Raw genomic sequence first — 12,540 nt, forward strand, 5'->3', positions numbered from 1 at the left:
TGCGGGCTGGCGTCGTCGATATCCCGGGTTTGAAACCGGGTTCTCAATTGTGGCGAGCCGGTGGCCTACGCCCGCGCAATCCTCCACCGTTAAACGTAACACGTGGGGGTTTTGCAGCCACGACAAACGATCCCTTTTCGTTGTTCTTGGGGACGTCGCCAAACCCAAAAGTACGTACGTACGTTGAACGTCTTTCGTACGGAGCCAACCTCGCTCATCGGAGGTGCGGGGGAAGGACAACAAACTAAATGTAAAAAGCAGCTCTAAAGAAATGAGCTTTCAGTCTTAAGAGTGTGGATCAACCAGGATTAAATGTAGCCTGAGTACTAAGTTGGGAATGTTCCAGCTCCGAGAGTCAAACCCCCGTTGCGTTGGCAGGCGTGTGCGCTGCTCTGGAGGGGTCACGTAAATTTAAACGGTTCGGAGCCTGATTTAAGGGCCTGCAGAAGTCGTTTGATCAATTATTTCGGCTCGTTTACACCCTGAACCCCCGTCACTTGTTTGTTCAAGGTTGGCCTGCCAAGCTTCTGCGGGGAGGCGGTGACGGCTGCTGCGTGCGTGAGATGCCAACTGAGTAATTTTGCCGGTGATATTTCGCGTTTGTGCAAAAGTTGGAGCGTGTCGCCGGCGCACGCGATGGCCCTCCTCCTCCTTGCGAATGACGTCACGGGATCTTCAGCGTCCGCTGTGAAGCAGACGGGGCGTAGTAGTACTTTTGTTTTATGGTTCATCATTTTGGGACATCTTTAGTGGAAGTTCTCTGGGACAAGGTGGGACGCTGTTCTCTGTGAGAATAAAAATATAATTAGAAGCAAAATCTAAAAGTTAAATCAAACGTCTCTATATGTGCATGTTGAACTTCTTTCGCGCCGTCCGTAGCTAACCGTGCTAATCGGAGGTCATGTCTTAAAAGCAATTCAAAGTTCCGTCTCAGTTGTAAGCCAGGCCACGTGTGTGATGTTCTCGTCTTGTGCGTGGCAAGATGTTCAGGAGCTGAATGCTAATATCGAGGTCTGCTAATCACGACGAGAGGGCTTCAGGAGAGAGTTTGTGCAGTTTTTTGCTGTTCCTCTTCCGTTAAAGGAGCGCAGACTCCGGTCATGCACAGTTTGGGTTGCGTGGCCACGATCGCACTCCTTTGGCTCGGCTCTTTGATTTTACGCTCATAAAGGAGAGGTGCACATCGGCCTGCTGATGTTAGGTAGCGGTTCACGGTTCCAACGGTGTTGTCGAGGTGGAGAGTGGAGGAATCTCAAAGCCAGGAGCTGCCATGTGTAGGTCTCGTATGAGGTGTTTGTTCTGGACGTCCATGTCCGGAATAAACACCTCATTCAAAATAGTTCCCATGTTCGCCAGCGTTCTTCCGTATCTGGGTGGGATTCTACGATGGTGACGGCGGCGGCAACAGCAGCAGCGCGTGTGACGTTATGTTTGAGCGAGAGTACTGCATTTGTTTGTGTTTGAGTGAGTTTTGTGGGCGTGGGTAAAAGGTGCATTGTGGTGGCACACACGCGCCGTAAATCCAGCGTTTGGTATTCGATGCTTTCCACTTTTCCGTTTATTAACCACTGCGACGCGTTTAACAAGAACACTCGCACGCATCTTGCGCTCGCAAAGTCAATCTCAGGGCACGCTTATTTCTACCCCCAGAGGACTCGCCAAAGGGGCAGCTTGTTCCCTGTGTGCCAAAGTGGGGACACAGCGCCGGCCTGCAAGTGGGCAGCAGTTTGCCAGTAGGGGAGCGGTGTTGCTGCTGCTGCTGCTGCTGCGTGGATTTTACCAATGGATTTTTGCAAATTGGACCAGGGCGTCATTACGCACAATGGCCGACTCTTTTTCAAATAACACCGCGGGATTTTTAGCGTCCGCTGTGGGATAGAAGGGAAATATTTTACGGTTAATTCACCCGCGGTATTAACCAGGGCGGCCCGGGGGCTCGAACCACGAACTTCCGCAGCAAGTCGCTCGACGCCGCCGCCACCCTAGCTGAGTGGAGCTGCGGCACGGCGGTTGGGGTAGGCACGCTGTTCACCCGGCGATGCGAGTTCAATTCCCGACCGGGGGTTGACGTGAGCGCGGCGAGCAATATCCAAAGCGGACCCTCGCCTCTGTCTACCTTGAACGACCGCTGTGACCGACACGGCGGTCAGAGTCCTCTGTTCCAGCCGGGGATTGAGAATGGTCTGTGAACTGACTACAGCCGCCTTCTCGAGGGTGTGGTGTGTGCTGTGTCGGAGACCAGTGGGGAACCCCCCCACCTGAGTCTCCCGGAGATTAAAAACAACCCCAGGTTTTAATGTGCCTGAGCAAATGCTGCTGAAGAGAGCAGTGCAGGAGGGCCCCATTGCCCAATAGCGGTTCCATAGATTATTTATTTTTCTTTCGAGAAGTGAAACGATGTCTCTTATCTCTGTGTTTGCCTAAGGAGCGGGGACAGGGATTTTATGAACCAGTGCCGTGAGATACGATGCCTCGGTTCTGAGTCGAAGTGAGCAGCAGTGAGCAGAGCAATTGTGGCGAGGGACGGGTCAAGGGGGTGTAAGTCTTTGTTCCACCGTCGTTAGAGCCTCGGTGATTGCAGTCACAAGTACACACGCCTTATTATAGTGTTGCGTCAAGCTAGGACCTTTATCTAACAGAGATAAGGGTTCTTACTTACTCACGTCTGTCAGTTCACTGGCATTGGTTCAAGCAAGCAGCCTGACTCTGCTGGCAGAACCGTGTCTCAGTTTGGCTCATGTTCAACCAGTGCTGCTGAAGCTGTGCCGTGATTCGTCATTACCCCCCCCCCCCCCATCTGCTGCCCTCAGGGACGCATTGCGGCTTCGAAGACAACTTTGCCGACATGCTGTCGTCGACCATGGGTCGGGGTCCGGGCAGTTTCGACAACGGGGCCGCTGATGGTAGCGGCGGCGGGGCCGTCGCGTCGGCCCCACCGCGCCGCCGCCTCATGAGCGACCCGCCGCCCTTGATATTCGACGAAGACGCGTTCGGCACGGGGCCGGTGCCGGATCCGGTCGCCCGGAGCACCGGAGCGGCCGGGGGGATGGGGCTCGCGGCCGAAGCGCCGAGGCCGGCGCCCAGGAAGCTGCCCCCGCCCAGGCCCCCCAAGCCCCCCGCGGCGGCCGCCGCCACCGGGGAGGGGGGGGAGCGCCGCCCCCCGCCCAGACCCCCGCCTCCGGTACCCGCGCGGCCCGTGCCCCGCAGCGTGGGGTGAGCGGCGTCATCGTCGGCGTCCTCGCTACCCCGCGTCGTCGTCGCGATTGCATAGCGATCGTGACGATCATCGTCATCATCACCGATTTTGCGATCATCATTATCATCATCGTCTGTCGCATCATCACCATTGTCATCTGTATGGGGATTGAGTCTTAACCTCCCCCCCCTAACCTCACACGAATTCCTCCCACGTGAATAATCAATAACAGAGTTTGCCTCCGTGCGGTAAACTGTGCACATTACAAATTCTACGGCAGCTTGTTTGAGATGCAATTTGCACAAATGATGCAAAATATGAATAAAATATTATTGTTATCGTTATTATAATTATTGCACTATAATCGTTACCGGGGTCACGTGGTGGTTGAGCGTTGTGCCGGCCAAACCACCTAACTAACTAAACTTTGTATTTTACCAGGTGAGGCCCACTGAGCTTTAATGCTCATTTTTCAGATGCGACCTGGCCACAAATGATAGCTCAACAAAGTGACTCATCACGTGGAAATTTATAGCAGCCAAATACTCTAAACGTGATGTTGATTTTAATTGTGGAGGGAAAAGCCGGAGGACCCGGAAAAAAATCCACCCGACCACGGTGGAGGAGACGCAAACTCCAAATACACAGCAGCAGCAGGCGTCAGGGTCGGGATCGAACCCATGAGCCGTGCATACCAGGCGATGTTGTTAACATCGTGGTGTCCCACGGTGGCGAGACACGCTGCGTGGGCCGAGACAGTCGCTCGGCGTCGGCGCTGCTCTTTGCGCCGCGTGACGCGGGCGTCCCCGTGTGCACGTGTGCAGGCAGCTCACCCGTGTGCACGCGTGCAGGCAGCTCACCCGTGTGCACGCGTGCAGGCAGCTCACCCGTGTGCACGCGTGCAAGCATCTCACCCGTGTGCACGCGTGCAGGCAGCTCACCCCCGTGTGCACGCGTGCAGGCAGCTCACCCGTGTGCACGCGTGCAAGCATCTCACTCGTGTGCAAGCGTGCAGGCAGCTCACCCCGTGTGCACGCGTGCAGGCAGCTCACCCGTGTGCACGCGTGCAGGCAGCTCACCCGTGTGCACGCGTGCAGGCAGCTCATCCGTGTGCACGCGTGCAGGCAGCTCACCCGTGTGCACGCGTGCAAGCATCTCACCCGTGTGCACGCGTGCAGGCAGCTCACCCGTGTGCACGCGTGCAGGCAGCTCACCCCGTGTGCACGCGTGCAGGCAGCTCATCCGTGTGCACGCGTGCAGGCAGGTCATCCGGCAGGACAGCGATGGGTCGGCGGCCCCCATGTCGCCCCTCACCACCCTGCGTGCGCTGGGGCCCGAGCGCATGTCGGTGCAGCGTGAGGCGCTCATCCAGGAGATTATGCGGCGGCGCGCGCACGAGTTCACCACCAAGTGCACGCTCAGGTGGGGCTCACCGCGACGGTCGCCACCATCGCCACCGTCGCTACCACCGCCACCACCATCACCACCATAATCGCCGTGCTGTCACAGCTTCGGCTCACTGCTCACTCCGTTTGTTTATTTGGTGGCGCTACTTGTTTTCTCGCCGTTGTGGCTCTGTGCGGTAGTGCGAGACGTCTGCACTGTCGAGTTTTCGTGCCTCAGATCTCCCGTGCCATAGAGGCTTGTGCGTCTCGGCGGGCTGTCGGGCTGGCTCCGGCTTTAGCGGAGGTCTTCACCCAGCAGCGGGATGGCGCAGCTGCTGCACGCAGCGGTGGAAGTGTTCCCTTCCCACCGGCCCTCATCGTACCGGTGCGGTGGTTCAGGAGCGCGCCGGTTCGACTCAGTCCCCCCGCCGCGGAAGTTTAAACAACGGAGGCGATGTCCCCCCGAACGGTGCGTCTCCTTGCAGGTTCTTTATCGGCACGTGGAACGTGAACGGCCAGAGTCCGTACAGCAGCACCCTGCACAGCTGGCTCAGCTGCGACGAGGAGGCGCCGGACATCTACTACATCGGGTACGCCGGCACGGCCGCACGCGGGCGTCGGGCGCCCGTGGCCGCAACGTCGCCTCGACGTCTCGAGAGGTCGTGGGCACCGTTGGTGCCGCGCCAATGCCACCATTAGTACCGCCACCACCGCCGCCACCATCACCACCACCGTCCAGCTTTCGTGCACTTGTGATTACGTGTGTGAAAGTCATCACGTCTGTACACGCGACGTGTGCTGTGTGTGTGTGCACGATGCAGATGCACTTTGTGTGTCTGATGTATCCATGCTTTGTGTGTGTGTGATAGACCGCTCTGCGTGTGTATCACACACACCCATACCGTGTGGGTGTGATGCACCCGTGCCATATGTGTGTGAGATACACCCGTGCAGTGTGTGTGTGTGATACACCCGTGCCATGTCTGTGTGTGTGTGATACACCCGTGCTGCGTGTGTGTGTGTGATGAACTAGTGCTCCGTGCTGCGTGTCCAGGTTCCAGGAGCTGGATTTGAGCAAGGAGGCGTTCCTGTTCAGCGACTCCCCGAGAGAGAAGGAGTGGGTACAGGCGGTCGTCAACGGCCTGCACAGCGGCGCAAGCTACAAGCAGGTGACCCCGATTACCGGTCTGGCTGCGGTCAGAAGTTTGAGTAAAATTTTCTGTTGAGATTTGAATAACTCAACACCGTCGTTCCTCCGAGGTCGGCAAAAACTCGGCGCTACTTCGCCCGTGGTCGCTTTGGTTCGCTGACGAGCGCACACGCGGGAGCGAAGCGCGCTCCCCCGACCCTGATGCCTGCTGTATATTTGGAGTTTGCGGTGTCGCTTTCTCCCCGTGGTCGTGTGGATTTTGTGGAAAGTCGACAGTGATCGTCCAGCATAGACAACCCTCCGGGCGGTCTTGTGGAGTCAGCTGTGTGGGCGAGCGTCGCCCGCGACGAGACAACGCGTCCACGTCCACTAACCGCCGTGCTGCTGTCGTTGTTCCTGCTGCTGCCGCCGCCGCTACCGCCGCCGCTGCCGCCGCTGCGTTCAGGTGACGCTGGTGCGCCTCGTGGGGATGATGCTGCTCGTGTACGCGAAGGCGGCGCTGTGCCCGCACATCCAGCAGGTGGTGACGGACACCGTGGGCACGGGCATCATGGGACGAATGGTGAGCGCGCTGTCCCGACCGTGGCGGCCGCCGTTCCGCTCGCCGCGGAGTCTCTGGCGCACCGGGTCGGAGCTCCCCCGGCAGAGATGCTGGCGGACGTCCCGTTTTATGTTCGCCCGTCGGCACGAGCGTCTCGGGCGTCTAGATTATTGAGATTTATTTTGCTGCTGTATATTTCCACGTGATAAGCCACTTTGTTGTTGAGCTATCATTTGTGGCCAGGTCGCTTCAGTACTCTTTACCTGGCCATTTTTAGTGATTTGTTTACCTTTCCTATACTTAGCACTCGTATCGTGTTTTATATTGTTGTAGCATTCTGACCTGCCCCTGACTGGACATCTGTGAAAAAAAGCTTTATAGTTCATCGGATTCCTCCAGTATGATTAATATTCTGATTCTATCTCCTTTACCGAGCCGACGGGTTCCGGCTGTGGTCGAGATTGGAATCTGAGGCTCGAACTTTACTCTGAAACAATCTCATTTTTCGATTTAAAGCTTTCGTGACTGCAGGGATTCATCTTCTTGGTTCTTTCGGTAAAGGCACGTCTAAGGGAAATAATAAAATAATACAAATTAAACATCATAAAATAATTCTCACGACGTTTCGGCCACAACGCAAGCAGCCGTCCTCTCTGAATGAGACGCTGTCTTTCCGACAGACCTGTTCTTCACCTGAGGACGGCTGCTTGCGTTTATTATTATTTCCCTTCAACGTGACTTTACCGAAAGAACCAAGAAGATGAATCTCATTTTTGTTGTTGTGTTTGGTTTGTGTTTAGTTTAGTTTGTGTTTAGTTTGTCGTTCTTCCTCCGCACCTCTAATGAGCACGGATGGCTGTGCACAGTGCCAATAGAAGTTCAACATCCATGCATATAGTTTACTAGGCCGGCAGAGACGGGCACCGTCTAAAGGACTTGCGAGTAATCTCATTTTACGAATGAATTTGTTATTTGTAATCGGTAGCCAAATGACACAAGACACAGTCATCTGGTATTTGAAACTAAATTACAGCTGTCTAGTAATCGGAATCTACTTCGTCCATCTCTGCGTCAAAGCAGAAATAAATTATACCGTTTGATCGTACAATCTTTTTTTATTCACGAACCTAACATCGACTGAACATGGTGTTGTGACCTGCAGTTTTGTGGTTTACTGAGTGGGTAGGTGGGTGAGTGTGTGACTGTGGCTCTTGTGCGTGAGCCATGACTGGCTGCTGTGTGTTCTGCGTGTGTCACATGCGTGTGTGCCGTGCGTGTGTCGCGTGTGCGTGTGTCCCGATCTTGTGTGCTGCACATGTGTCCCGCGTGTGCGCCATGCGTGTGTCGCGTGCGTGTGCCATGCGTGGCTCCCCAGGGCAACAAGGGCGGCGTGGGCGTGTCGCTCATGCTGCACGGCACCAGCGTCTGCGTCGTCAACTCCCACCTGGCGGCGCACACGGACGGCTGCGAGCGGCGCAACGAGGACTTCCGCGACGTGTGCGCTCGCATGAGCTTCCAGAGGGACGACCCCGCACGGACCCTGCTCAACGTCTCGAACCACGAGTGAGGGGGGGCGGCGGGGGTGGTGGGGTGGTGCTAGAGGGAGGGGTTTGCTCGAGGTGGGGAGGCGCGTAGCCACACGGCCTTCTGGGAGTGCGTACTTTCAGCAGGATTGGTTCCAACGCAAGCAAACTTCGGACCGGGTTTTGACATTGAGTGTCTCATCAGCCGATACCGGTGATTAGGCAAGGACTCTCTCCGTTAGACACGGGATCCTTATTCGACACGAAACTCTATCACACGCAACGCAAAATAAAACCTAGCGTCGCTACGGCAGTTGAGGCGTCTAAAACGTGGATTCGTCCCCTGAATGTGAGCGGTGCCGACTCGGCGCTCGGACTTGGCCCTTGTGAACCCGACCCCCCCAACCCCCCCTACCCCCTGACCCCCCCGACTCCCCCGACTCCCCCGACTCCCCTGACCCACCGCCACCTCCACCACCACCTCGTCGTCGCTCCGTCTCACTCGCACGCCCCCGGCGTTCCTCTCCCCGCAGTGCCCTCATCTGGCTCGGGGACCTCAACTACCGGATCAACAACCTGCGCGCGGACGAGGTGAAGCACCTCATCAACAACTGCGACTACAAGAAGCTGCAGGCCAACGACCAGGTGACACCCGGTGGCCGGCGCGGCACGAACGCGGACCCTCTGGCCCCTGGGTCGGGGCCCGGGAAAGCTGTTTCCTTAGCGAGGGGCTGAGCGCGGCGCCGGCAAACGGCGCCAGCGACGAGCGCGGCGGTGCGTGGTCCGAAGAGGGGGGGGCCCCCCTGTGGCGAAAGAGCCAGCCGAGCCGCGGCGGCGCTCGCGATCGGAGACGTCTCGTCTCCCGTCTGCAATTGTCGATCGATGTCGGGGTCGATACGTTCTTTAAAGCGCAACTTGCTATGAGGTTGAAGGGGTGGGCAGTGTCCTGCATGCAGATTTAGAACCTTCCACAGACGAGGTCCTCTTCTCCTTCTTCTTGGAATGACAAAACCTCGAGAGCCCGAGGTCTCCACGGGGACCCCGGGGAGCCTCGTGGCCAATGGCGACGCTTCGCGCTGACGGAGAGGCGCCGGTCGTTTTCTCGCGGCCAGTTGCCGTGACCTGCCCCCCGGGTCAAGAGCAGTGGGACCTTTCTCCCTGGTAAACTGGCTCTAGCCGCAGCTCCGATTCGCATGGTTGCATACGTACGGTGCGAAAGAAGTTCAACGTACATACGTACATCATCGCTGTATGCCTACTACTGTCGGTGGGTGGCGGGAGGGAGTGGGGGAGGGCTACATGTCAGCCGGAGCTGTCCAGGCCTGAGATCCAGGAAATAATTTGGCCACAGGGATTTCAATGGAAAAATATTCCCTGAGGAATGAAGCCCTGCTGTTGCCAGGTGCACGCAGCTGCCTTTAGCCTGACGCTGTGGAGGCAGCAGAGCAAGCGTTGGTGAATCACTGCAACACAAATGTTGAGAAACTTTCTCCCCGTGGGCGTCAAGGAGGTCCTCCCGTACCCTGGCTCGCCAGGAGAAGACAACAACAGGCCACAGCAGGGGAGGTGGAGCAGGAATACTGAGAGTGGGCGGATATGATACCCTCAACGTGGCATGTATTAATGTAGAACTTCTTTCGCACTTTAGGTAGCCAACCGTGCTCATCGGAGGGGCGGCGATTAACCAGAGCCCAGCCCGCGTGTCGCCGTGGGCAGAGCTGTTGGCTTGCATGTAGATGCTGAGCACGGGTAACACGGCCAGCAGGGAAATCTGGGTACAGAGACAAACATCCCCCTCATAGACGCAATGGACTTTGGTGGCAAGTGCTGTTCGTGAGCGCCTATGAAAGCCGGCGCGGCACACGAGGGGATGGGTGGCCAGCACCACGCTCGGCCGCATTTGTCTCCCCAGTGGTCACGTTTACACATCATGTGCTCATTTGAGGCCGAGTCGACCTGGGGGAGGCCCAGGACCGGTTAGAAAATCGTCCCTGTTGTTGACCATGAGCGGGAATCGAACTTGGGTCGCCGGATTCGCTATACTACTACCTCTCCCCACACGCACGCACTCACGCGCTCACACGCACGCACTCACGCGCTCACACGCACGCACTCGCGCTCACGCACACACTCACACACGCACTCGCGCACGCACTCGCACGCACTCACACGCACTCTCATGCACTCACACGCACGTACTCATGCACTCACACGCACTCACACGCACGCCCGTGTCCACAGCTAACGCAGCAGCAGCTGAAGAAGGCCGTGTTTGTGGATTTCCGGGAGTCGGAGCTCAGCTTCCCTCCCACCTACAAGTACGACCCGGGCACTGACAACTGGGACACGAGGTGAGCGAGCGAGCGAGTAGGCCCTGTTTAATCCTGTAGTGTACGTGTGTGTGTGTGTCCTCAGCCTGCTGCGGTTATCATGCTGCTCTATGAACCCGATGACCCGAGTTCGATTCCCGCTCACGGCCAACACCAGTGAAGATTTTCTGAACTGGTCCTGGGCCTCCCCTCGTCCGACTTAGCCTCAAATGAGTACCTGGTGCGGTGTGTAAACATCGCCACTAGGGAGACAAAGGTGGCCGGGCGTGGTCTTGGCCACCCACCCACCCCCTCACGTGTCATGCCGGCCTTCATAGGTGCCACTCGCTAACAGCACTTGCCCAAACAGGCTGTTTAAGGCTATACGTGGGGTCTTTGTCTTAAAGTCTTAAAGTCACTTTATTGTCAAGTGTGTTACATGCATGACATATGTAGGGCTGTTACAGAGGGGCTGTTTGTGTAGGGCTGTTTGCATAGGGGCTAACGGATAACAAACACAGTGGGCGGGGACTCCGTGAGCACACGGGGTGGTGCCCGCAACGACGTCCGTACTGGACGGCGTGAGGGGGGTTTCGATCCTCTAGGGGGGTATAAAAAGGGTTGAGCCAGAGAGCTCGGGGCTCAGTCTTAGTGTAGTTAAGGGAAGAGAGAAGACCGGCCAGATAGGCCCTGGACTCCCCCTGGGACGCCGCCCTTGTAAGGGCAGTGCAGGCTGGAGCCAGTGGCGTGGTCCCGGAACCAGAGTCAGACCTCTGGGATTCCAGGTACCGTAGCCCGACTAACCAGTGTCGGGCCAGATAGCCTCCCCTAGCCCGTTAGCGGAGGACTCAGCTAGGAAGGCTAGCTAGGGGTGAATTCCCAGTTGTACGGGTGAGGGGGCCGATACATCCCTCCAGTATTGTAAAGACATTGTGCAAATAAATACGTGTGCCTTACCCCGTTGTCCACGCGTCTTCAAGAACACTTCATCTGGCGTCAGAAGAACCAAGAACATGGACACGCGCCAAACAGCTCGAGCCAGGGAACAGCAAACGGAAGACGCCGCCGAAATTGTCGAGCCCGAGATGGCTCAACAAGACGACGTGCAGCCGGGGCCGGACGCGTTCTTGCCGGAGCATCGCCATGGAGAGGAGCAGCGGACAGACCACCTGAGGCTGGCTCACGAGAGGCTGGCGGAACTGCTCTACGCCGCTGCCGCTACGCTGGAGAACATCACACGGCTGGGGGCTGGTGGTCCACCGCGGGGCGAGGGGAACCGGCGTCCGGAGCGCCTTCCCGCCATTTCTGAAGATTCGAATTTTGAATTTCCCGCCATCGACGCGGCGACCGCTAGGGGCGTGGCCAACCTCAACCTGGGGTCCGACATCGGCCGCGCTGGGGCTGCCGCATCAACGACGGAGGAGGGCGCGTCATCAAAGCTGCGACAGGCGATGCCATCTGCCGTTCGCGCCGAGACGCAGCCGGGTCGGGGAGACAGCAGCCCAGAGGACTCCACGGCAACTGCTGCGCTGCATCAAAGGCTGCCCCCGCTTAAAGAATTCGTGGGCGCAGAGGGCGACTGGAGCGGCTTCCGAAGACGCTTCCTCGCCCACCAAGAAATGGCTAAATGGACAGACGCAGAAGCTCTCAACGCCCTGCCGGCGCTCCTGGACGGCGACGCGCTTGCCGCTCTAACATCGGCACCGAAGGAAAGGCGCTCTACGTTACCAATGGCGCTGCAGCTGCTGGGAGGGGTCTACGGACCATCGGCGGAATGTAGACAGGAGTTCTACGACCGCAAGCGGGGAGAAAAGGAGTCGCCCCTGGCGTACCGAACGAGCCTCCTGGCGTTGGCCAAGTCGGCCTTCCCCCGTATGGATGACGACGGCATCGACGCTATGGTGACGGAGAAAATACTCCTCCTGGCTGACGATCTTGACATCGCTGTCGTCGCACAGGAGGACGCGGAAATGACATCGCTCCAGGCGGCGCGGCTCCTCCACGCAAACCTCCTGTCGCTCCGGCGAAAAGCCAGCAGGGCATCGGCGGGGCGTGCGGTGGCTGCAGCCACCCTTCCGACGGAGGAACTCTACGCCGTCGACCACCGACGGCAACAGGCGACGAGTGCACGGCCGGGCCAGGACGGGTCGGGCCGTTCCGACCATTCGTCACCTCCGACGTCGCTCCCGCGGTGTTTTAACTGCGGCGTCCGGGGCCACGTCGCCTCGGGGTGCCGCTCTCCTCGTCAGCGCGGGACGACACCTCACCGGGACGACGGGCCTCATCCCAAGCTCCACCATCAAAAACCGGCGAGTCGCGGCACCCCACACGTTTGGCCCACACACACACCCGTCACGCACTCAAACACCGCGACGAGAGGGGGGCCGGTATCACGCACCATCGCACCATCACGCACCACTCCGGGTACCCATATCG

General features: G+C 58.0%; 1 protein-coding gene across 2 annotated transcripts in view; it reads left to right on the forward strand.

Annotated features, from left to right (window-relative positions):
• Window positions 1-12,540, forward strand: part of LOC133354831 (inositol polyphosphate 5-phosphatase OCRL-like) — a 58,876-nt gene that overhangs the window by 21,036 nt on the left and 25,300 nt on the right. For both annotated transcript variants that reach the window (XM_061571983.1, XM_061571990.1), the window contains 8 exons: window positions 2,811-3,213; window positions 4,457-4,618; window positions 5,067-5,171; window positions 5,636-5,750; window positions 6,177-6,293; window positions 7,648-7,835; window positions 8,329-8,440; window positions 10,037-10,146. In XM_061571983.1, coding sequence (XP_061427967.1) covers window positions 2,811-3,213; window positions 4,457-4,618; window positions 5,067-5,171; window positions 5,636-5,750; window positions 6,177-6,293; window positions 7,648-7,835; window positions 8,329-8,440; window positions 10,037-10,146 — 1,312 coding nt within the window. The remainder of the gene's footprint in view (window positions 1-2,810; window positions 3,214-4,456; window positions 4,619-5,066; window positions 5,172-5,635; window positions 5,751-6,176; window positions 6,294-7,647; window positions 7,836-8,328; window positions 8,441-10,036; window positions 10,147-12,540) is intronic.

Source organism: Lethenteron reissneri, chromosome 6 (assembly GCF_015708825.2).
Source record: "Lethenteron reissneri isolate LAM-NWPU_2019-01 chromosome 6, ASM1570882v1, whole genome shotgun sequence".
Lineage (NCBI taxonomy): Eukaryota > Metazoa > Chordata > Hyperoartia > Petromyzontiformes > Petromyzontidae > Lethenteron > Lethenteron reissneri.